The sequence below is a fragment of the Pogona vitticeps genome, chromosome 5, assembly GCF_051106095.1.
Source record: "Pogona vitticeps strain Pit_001003342236 chromosome 5, PviZW2.1, whole genome shotgun sequence".
Taxonomy (NCBI): Eukaryota; Metazoa; Chordata; class Lepidosauria; order Squamata; family Agamidae; genus Pogona; species Pogona vitticeps.
This window is the reverse complement of record NC_135787.1, coordinates 519,162-528,106: the sequence shown is the minus strand read 5'-3', so window position 1 is coordinate 528,106 and position 8,945 is coordinate 519,162. Positions and strand designations below refer to the sequence as shown.

At 58.0% G+C, this 8,945-nt stretch overlaps 1 protein-coding gene across 5 annotated transcripts in view; it reads right to left on the bottom strand.

Annotated features, from left to right (window-relative positions):
- Positions 1-142: 142 nt before the first annotated feature.
- RTKN (rhotekin) overlaps positions 143-8,945 on the bottom strand; it is a 34,431-nt gene continuing 25,628 nt past the window's right edge. For 4 of the 5 annotated variants that reach the window (XM_073002229.2, XM_073002235.2, XM_073002230.2 and 1 more), the window contains exons 6-12: positions 8,337-8,564; positions 8,134-8,228; positions 7,754-7,860; positions 4,149-4,259; positions 2,902-3,067; positions 2,030-2,134; positions 143-1,228 (exon numbers count right to left, since the gene is read on the bottom strand). In XM_073002229.2, the coding sequence (XP_072858330.2) occupies positions 804-1,228; positions 2,030-2,134; positions 2,902-3,067; positions 4,149-4,259; positions 7,754-7,860; positions 8,134-8,228; positions 8,337-8,564 (1,237 nt within the window). In that variant the 3' untranslated portion in view covers positions 143-803. Of the gene's footprint in view, positions 1,229-1,527; positions 1,641-2,029; positions 2,135-2,901; positions 3,068-4,148; positions 4,260-7,753; positions 7,861-8,133; positions 8,229-8,336; positions 8,565-8,945 lie in introns of those variants that run through there. The other variant, XM_073002232.2, reaches the window with a different exon arrangement.

The window sequence follows — 8,945 nt, the reverse complement described above, 5'->3', positions numbered from 1 at the left end:
GAAAGAGTGGGCTGAATCGGGGGGGCTGATAGGAAGTGGTAGTGCCCCCCCGTCCCAAATGCTAGGTCAACAGCCAACCCTGAGACCCCCCCACCGCCACCCCCTTAATCCTTTCCCCATCACGCCACCCAGGCATCAGAAAGAAGCTTTAGAAGATACTTTAATACTTGTAAAGGAGGGGCTGCAGCCCCCCCCAAGGCAGAGGGAGGGGGCACAAGGGCTTCCCTGCCCAAATCTCCCCCACCCCCCACAATTGGCACAGACATCTGAAGCTGGCAGGAGGTTTACAAAAAAAGCAGAAGGGGGGGGGACTGGCGGAGGGGCGCAGGACCCCAGGTGCCCACTTGGCTGGGGGAGGCGACCCTTCCCACAGGCGGAAGGGTCCGTCCTCTGCTGCCCTCTGGGGAGATCGCCCAGCCCCCCCCCCCGTCCATCCAGTGTCAGGGCCAAATTACTCCAGTTTGAAGGAAAGGTGCTTTTTTGTGCCCCAAAGGCGGCCCCGGCCCCTGCCCGTTCCCTAGGGCTCCTGAGCCCTCCCCGGGGGGGTGTGTGTGAATGGGGGGGCGCACACCTGGCCCAGAGGTGCGCAGAGGAGCCATACCTGGAGGGTGAGCGCAAGCCACCTCCCTGGTTGCAGCAAGCCACTCCTCAAGAGTAGGCCTGGCCCTTCAGGAAGGGGGTCGCTAGGGTGGGGGCCCCCGCATGGGCACGGCCATCTGCTCCGTCCCCTCCTGCCTGCCCCTCCCCGGGGAAAGTCACTGCCCAAGGCTCTCGACCCCCCCACCCCTGCCAGCCCCACCTTGTCAGACCTGGGACTGCAGCCATAGGTGAGGGTCAAATCTCGGCCGGGGGTGGGGTTGGGGGCCCCGCTCTGGCTCTGGGGTGGGGCTGCCGCTGCTGGAGGAGCTTGAGCGGGAAGGGCTGCCCCACGCCCTGGGTGAGGGGGGCCGGGGAGGGCGGCCCGAGCGCCCTTTCAGCGTGCTGAGCTTGGCGTCCAGGGAGAGGGTGCGAGGTCGGCCCCAGGGAGGGTGAGGCGGGCGCGGGCTGGCGCTGGAGCTGCCGCCGTTGCTGCTGCTGCCACTGCTGCCTCTGCTGCTGCTGCTGCCGCCACCACTGCCGCCGCCTGAGGCCCTGTCGAAGAGGGAGAGCCAGGCGGGGTCTCCCAGCCCAGAGACCCGGCGGGCCAGAATCTCCGTCACAGCCTCAATGTCGTCTGCAGGCTCAATAGCTGTGGGGGGGGGATTGTGGGGGGGAGGGAGGGAGAGAGGGGAGGGGGGCGCGTGAGAAGGGCCCCTGGGCTGTGCCAGCCATCAAGCCCCCCCCTTCTTGATGCCTCCATGGGAAGCCCCTAACCAGCCAGGGGGTCGCAATAGCCCCCCTCCACCTCGGCTCAAGCTCCCAAGCAACAAGACAGACCCCATTCCCCATCCGGCTCCCCTCATCCCAGCACGCCCCCCCCACCCCACCCTCTTGCCGAGCCTTCCTCCTCCTCCTCCTCCTCTTCCTGGGAGGTGGGGGGGCAGTACATCACCTGTCACTGTAATAGGAGGACAGCAGAGCCCGAATCTCGGCAGAGACGGCGTTGTCCTGCAACAGAAGCCCCTCGCAGTGGGAGGGAGGCCCCCCAGGGCCCGGGAGAGCTGGGGTTGCCGGCCGGCCGGGGGGGGGAGGGAGGGAGGGAGGAGAGAGAGAAAGAGGGAAGGAGGCATGCAGAGAGAAAGAAAGCAGGAGGAGAGCAGAGAGTTACAGACACGTAGACGGAAGAGAAAGTGCGAAGGATCGGGGCCCTGGAGGAACCAGACAGCCAGAGAGGCCCAGAGAAGGAGGGAGACAGAAGAGGGAGGGGGACCCGGGGACCCGCCCTGCCCCACTCCTTCCACCCCACAGCGCCATCCCACCCCAGGGCACCGGAGGGTGAGGACTGGGGGGGGGGGTGGTCGGGGTGCCAGAGAAGCAAGCCCTCTTTGTTTCAACCCCTCCCTCCCCCCCCCAGCCCCAGCCCCAGCTCCAGCCCCAGAGGCCAGCTTACCCATCTCGTGGTACAGGGAGCCCTGCTTGGGCAGGAGGGCGGGCGGGCGGCGCGGGGAGGGCACCTCCACCTTCATGAGCTCCTCACAGCAGTGCTTCCACTGGCCTGCAGGGAAGGGAGGGAGGGAGGAGGGAGGGAGGGAGGGAGGGGCACAGGGTGGAGAAGGGGGTCAGCTTCCCCCCCCATCCACCCCCATTTGCAAGCCACCCCTTCCCCATCCTGGGGGCCTGGCCAGCTGGGACCTTTGCCCCCACCTCCTCGTTGGGTCTGTGCGGCAGCAGGAGCAAGAAAGCCTCTCTTGGCCCCCGCCAGAAGGGGAAAGGGAGGCATCCGGGAAGGAGGGGAGGCCGATCCGTGGCCCGTGGCCGGTGTCTCTCACCCAAGTCCCGCTTGCCTGTTTCCAACAGCCCTGATGAGGGACTGGCCGGTCAGTCTGGCCAGAGAGGCTTGGGTGGCGCTTCCCTCTTTCTTGGGCTTCTTCAACCCCCAGAAGTCAGCAGGAATTGAGCCCAAAGTCTGCCCGGCCTCCTTCCTTTTCCCCTCCAGGATCGGAACCCAGCTCTCCCTTGCGCAAGGCTAGTCCTTACACTGGTACCAAACACGGAGCCTCCATCCCCGCCTGCCTGCCTTTCTTCCTTCGCCCCCCCCACGGAGTCGGAGTGGCAACCCTGATCCTGTCCCCCCCCCACCTGCCAGCCTGTAGCTGGGGCAGAGGTCCCTTGGGTGGCCCGAGGGCAGCTGGCCAAGGGGCTGGTCAGGAGCAGCCGTGCGGGCAGAGGCAGAAGGCATCCCCCGACACTCCGCCCGAATGCTTCACTGGGGTGGGGGGAGCCCACCGTGTCCTGCCCCCACCGCCTCCAAGGCCCACTCACTCAGGTCATAGAAGTGCTGCCAGAAGGCCTCCATCCAGCGCTGGGTCTCAGCCCGGGACTCTGCCAGCAGCGTGTGGGTCACCTCCTCATCCCCGTAGCGGTTTGTTATGGTCATGCAGTGCATGCGATTCTTGGGGTCCTTCTCGGTGGCCCGGATGCGTGTCTCCTGTGCGTAGGAGAGGGGGGGGGGATAGGAAAGAGAGGGCTCAGGAGCAGGAAGGCCCCCACCCTCCGATGGAGGGGAGAGCCTCCCACTCTAGCTGGGGCACTGCCCGCATGGCCTGGGGGCTCAGGACAAGTCCCACCCTGGCCCAGCACCCTCCTTTCCTGTTCCCGAGCAGTGGCTTCCGTGGGCTTTGCTGACACTGCGTGCGGGTCTTCCTCTCCGCTGGCATTCCCCCCACCCTCCCCCCCACCCACCCTGGAATAATCAAGCCTCTCACTCCGAAGGGAAGGGAAGAGAAGGCCCCTGCAGAAGGGCACAGGGCTACCTGGGGGGACTCCAAGGGGCGAACAAGGCGGCCCACCCAGTCCTGGCCCAGCTCTCAGTTCATGGGGCCAAAGGGTCCCTCCAGGCTCCCTCCCAGCCGCTCTGGCTGCCCAGTGGAAAGAGCTGCTGGGAAACTGGCAGCGGTGCCCCTGGGGGGGGGGCAGGAAGCCCGGGTGAGAGGGGCCCTGGCTAAGGAGCCTCCCTCCTGGGGACCCGGCCCCATGTTGACAGACATAGACCGAGCTGAAGGAGGCCTCCTCTTGAGGAGATTTTGTGCTCAGCCATGCAAAGGCCGGTCCCGGGTGCGAATTCTTTTCACTGGTTCTCTTCTGCATTGGTTGACTTCCACTGAGTTATATGCTGTGCTCTTGAAGGGTGGGGTGGGGTGGGAGAAATGGGCCAGATCTAAACCTAAATCTCATCCTCTCCCAGTGTGGGAGTCGCCTCAAGCAAGCTAACATGGACAATGGCCAACAGGGCTACCAGGCACCCCCTGAAAATCCAATCTGGGAAGGCTGGGGGGGGGTGTCTGGTGGTAGAGGCTGCACAGCTCGGTGGGAGGGGGTGCCCACCCCTGACTGCCCACCTTCCAAGGTTGGTAAATTGAGGACCCGTCTCCCTGCGCGGGGGGAGGGCAGCATGTCTCCTGCATAATGAAGTTGTAAACCACCCACAGAGTGCTTAGTCCACTGCTATGGGGTGGTCTATAAGCAGTCCCCCCTCGAGACTCCCAGCCCCACCCCGCCAGCCAGCATACCTTGTTGACGGCAATGGTCAAGGCAGGCTCCTCCTGGGTCTCTGCCTCGTGGGGGTGCCGGTAGCAGAAGAGCCGGGGGCCACGCAGCAGGCAGAAGAGTCGCTCCCGGCCCTGTTGCAAAGGGAGAGGAGGAGGCCAAGCCGACTTCCATGGGCCGCCTGAAGGCCCTCACTAGGCCCCCCCTTTCCTTCCTCCTCTCCCCCCCCCCCACCCTCCAGATCAAGCCCACAGCTTGCCTCTGCTTCACCCCAAGCCACTCCTGGTCACCCACTGCCCTTGACAGGGACAGGTCAAATCGGCCAGGCCACTCCTTGCCCCCCACCCCACCCCAAGCACCAGACCCCCTCCCACTCCAGAGCCCAGGCTGTCCCAGAAAGGGGGGGCAGATGGGGCTACCTACGGTACTCTTTCCCCTTCATGGATTGCTGCCTTGTCGTGGGGAAGGGGCTTAATTCATTCAGAGAAGCTATGGGCTATGCCGTGCAGGGACACCCAAGACGGACAGGACATAGTGGAGAGTTCTGACTAAACGCAATCCACCTGGAGCAGGAACTAGCAAGCCGCTCCAGGATCTTTGCCAAGAAAATTCCATGGACAGAAACAAAAGGCTAAAAGATATGACGCTGGAAGATGGGCCCCTCAGGTCAGAAAGCGTCCAACATGCTACTGAGGAAGAGCGGAGGACAAGTACAAGTAGCTCCAGAGCTAATGAAGTGGTTGGGCCAAAGCCGAAAGGACGCTCGGCTGTGGATGTGCCTGGAAGTGAAAGGAAAGTCCAATGCTGCAAAGAAAAATACTGCATAAGAACCTGGAATGTCAGATCTATGAACCTCGGGAAGCTGGAGGTGGTCAAACAGGAGATGGCAAGAATAAAGATTGACATCCTGGGCGTCAGTGAACTAAAATGGACAGGAATGGGCGAATTCAGCTCAGATGATTATCATATCTACTATTGTGGGCAAGAATCCCGTAGAAGGAATGGAGTAGCCCTAATAGTCAGCAAAGGAGTGGGGAAAATTATACTGGGATACAATCTCAAAAATGATAGAATGATGTCAATACGAATCCAAGGCAGACCTTTCAACATCACAGTAATCCAAGTTTATGCACCAACCACCGATGCTGAATAGGCTGAAATTGACCAATTCTATGGAGACCTACAACAGCTTCTAGAACTGACACCAAAGAAAGATGTTCTTCTCCTTATGCGGGACTGGAATGCTAAAGTAGGGAATCAAAAGATAAATTGAACAACAGGCAAGTTTGGCCTTGGGAGTTCAGAACGAAGCAGGGCAAAGGCTCATAGAGTTTTTTCAAGAGAACAAGCTGGTCATCACAAACACTCTTTTCCAACAACACAAGAGGCGACTTTATACATGGACATCACCAGATGGGCAATATCGAAATCAGATTGATTATATTCTCTGCAGCCAAAGATGGAGAAGCTCTATACAGTCAGCAAAAACAAGACCTGGAGCTGATTGTGGCTCTGATCATCAGCTTCTCATAGCAAAATTCAAGCTTAAACTGAAGAGAGTAGGAAAAACCACTGGGCTACTCAGGTATAATCTAAATCAAATCCCTCATGAATACACAGTGGAAGTGAAGAACAGATTTAAGGAACTCGATTTGGTGGACAGAGTGCCTGAAGAACTTTGGATAGAGGCTCGTGACATTGTACATGAAGCAGCAACAAAAACCATCCCAAAGAAAGGGAAATGCAAGAAAGCAAAGTGGCTGTCCAAGGAGGCCTTAGAAATAGCAGAGAGGAGAAGGGAAACAAAATGCAAGGGAGATAGGGAAAGTTACAGAAAATTGAATGCAGGCTTCCAAAGAATACCAAGGAGAGACAAGAGGGCCTTCTTAAATGAACAGTGCAAAGAAATAGAGGAAAATAATAGAAAGGAAAAAACCAGAGATCTGTTCAAGAAAATTTGAGATATTAAAGGAACATTTTGTGCAAAGATGGACATGATAAAGGACAAAAATGGTAGGCATCTAACAGAAGCAGGAGACATCAAAAAAAAGGTGGCAAGAATACACAGAGGAATTATACCAGAAAGATCTGGATGTCCTGAACAACCCAGATTGTGTGGTTGCTGACCTTGAGCCAGATATCCTGGAGAGTGAAGTCAAGTGGGCCTTAGAAAGCATGGCTAACAACAAGGCCAGTGGAGGTGATGGCATTCCAGTGGAACTACAGTATTTAAAATCTTAAAACATGAGGCTATTAAGGTGCTACACCCAATATGCCAGAAAGTTTGGAAAACTCAGCAGTGACCAAAGGATTGGAAAAGATCACTCTACATCCCAATCCCAAAGAAGGGCAGCGCCAAAGAATGTTCCAACTACAGTACAATTGCACTGAATTCACACGCTAGCAAGGTTATGCTCAAAATCCTACAAGGCAGGCTTCAGCAGTATGTGGATTGAGAATTCCCAGAAGTACAAGCTGAATTTTGAAGGGGCAGAGGAACTAGAGACCAAATTGCTAACATGCGCTGGATTATAGAGAAAGCCAGAGAGTTTCAGTAAAACATCTACTTCTGCTTCATTGACTGCGCAAGAGCCTTTGACTGTGTGGACCACAACAAACTATGGCAAGTCCTAAAAGAAATGGGCGTGCCTGACCACCTTATCCATCTCCTGAGAAACCTATATGTGGGACAGGAAGCAACAGTTAGAACTGGATATGGAACAACTGATTGGTTCAAAATTGGGAAAGGAGTACGACAAGGCTGTATATTGTCTCCCTGCTTATTTAACTTATATGCAGAATACATCATGCGAAAGGCTGGACTGGATGAATCCCAAGCCACAATCAAGATTGCTGGAGGAAATATCAACAACTTCAGATATGCAGATGATACCACTTTAATGGCAAAAGTGAGGAGGAATTAAATAACCTCTTAATGAGGGTGAAAGAGGAGAGTGCAAAAAAACGGCCTGAAACTCAACATCAAAAAAACTAAGATCTTGACCACTGGTCCCATCACCTCCTGGCAAAAAGAAGGGAAGATATGGAGGTAGTGCCAGATTTTACTTTCTTGGGCTCCATGATCAAGATGGTGACAGCAGCCACGAAATTAAAAGACACCTGCTTCTTGGGAGGAAAGCGATGACAAACCTGAGTGCTCACTGGAAGGACAGATCCTGAAGCTGAAGCTCCAATACTTTGGCCATCTCATGAGAAGAGAAGACTCCCTAGAAAAGACCCTGATGTTGAGAAAGTGTGAGGGCAAGGGGATGACAGAGGATGAGATGATTGGACAGGGTCACCGAAGGTAGCAACATGAATTTGATCCAACTCCGGGAGACCATGGAAGACAGGAGGGCCTGGCGTGCTCTGGTTTATGGGGTCAGCAAGAGTCGGACGACTGAACGACTAAACGACAGAAGGTACTCTTTGAAGGAGGTGAAGAGCGGGGTGGAGGCAGTGGGGAGTATGAGCAGAGGGGGGGGCTGTGTGTGAGGGACCCCCCCCCATCGTTCAACTCTCTTGCATGGCTGCCCAGTGGAGACCTAGGACTTTGGGGCTGGGGGCTCTGCTCCTCCAGCTCCCTCCCTTCTCCTGGACTCCCCCCCCCCACCAGCCAAGCACTCACCTGCACCTTCAAGAAGCCCCCCATCATCTCCTGGACCAGGCAGTTGGGCTGGGCCGTCAGGCGGCAACAGACACTGCCATACAAAGGGAGCCAGAAGGAGCTCTCCTCTGAAAAGATGGATGGATTGGGGGGGGGGGGGCAGGGGCGGAACGGGACATGGGGGGGGTAGAGAGAAGAAGCCATCAGCCAGAGACCTCCCTCCTACAGAACCCAGGGGAGGGAAGGGCCACTGGGAGCTGGATTACACCCCCGAGGCAGAAGGGAAGGATCCAGGAAGCTGAGGACATCTCTGGCCACCTCCCTCCCTCCCTCCCTCCCTCCCTCCCTCACACACACACACACACACACACACACACACACAAAAACCCTGCACGGCCTACCATCGCCCATGACAGTGAGGTCGTGGGTGCGGAAGGCGTCCTGGACATGCGCCAGGCGCAAGGTGGTGCAGGCCAGCAGCTGGTACTTGGGCCCCCTGGAAAGGAACAGAAGCAGAGCTGAGCCATGCCATGCCGTGCCTGTGGGGCGCGCACACACGCACGCACACACCGGCGGGCCGGTCAGGGAGGGGCCAGATACTCACGGCACGGGAGGGGCTGGCAGCAAGAGAGGGCTGCTCCCACCGTTGCTGACGGGGCTGCCCGGCGAGCCCCCCTCCAGGGCGGCTCGCACCCGCTTCCCGGAGGAGCGCCCCAGGGAGCTGCTCAGGCGGCTGGCCAGCTTCTTGGGGGTGTTGCCCAGCGCCGAATCCTCCTCCAGCCCAGCGCTGTACAGCTCCAGCTTCAGCTCAAAGTCAGGGCCGGCCTCCGTGCTGGGGGGACACCAAGGAGCAAGGTGGCCGACCGTTAGCCCCCGCCCGGAACCCGAGCCCTGCCCCCCCTTTCCCCCCCCCCCCGTCTACGGGGAGGAAAGCGGTCGGAGGAGGAGGAGGCCACTGCCAAAGGGCTGGATTTTGTGCTGGGAAGAAGGGAACAGCCTAGGAAGGGCTTCCGCCTTGCCTGAAAAGGGACACCCTGGTTGACCCTTCCTTCTGCCACAGAGGGATCCAGACAGGCAGTGTTTATCTGCCCTCGAGGCCTGGCATGCAGGAGACGGCCCGTCCTGGTTATTTAAAACAGTTAGGGTTTGTATTTGATTATTTTGACGTTGCCTTTATGATGGCCACATTGTAACTGCAGACCTTTTCTGTTTT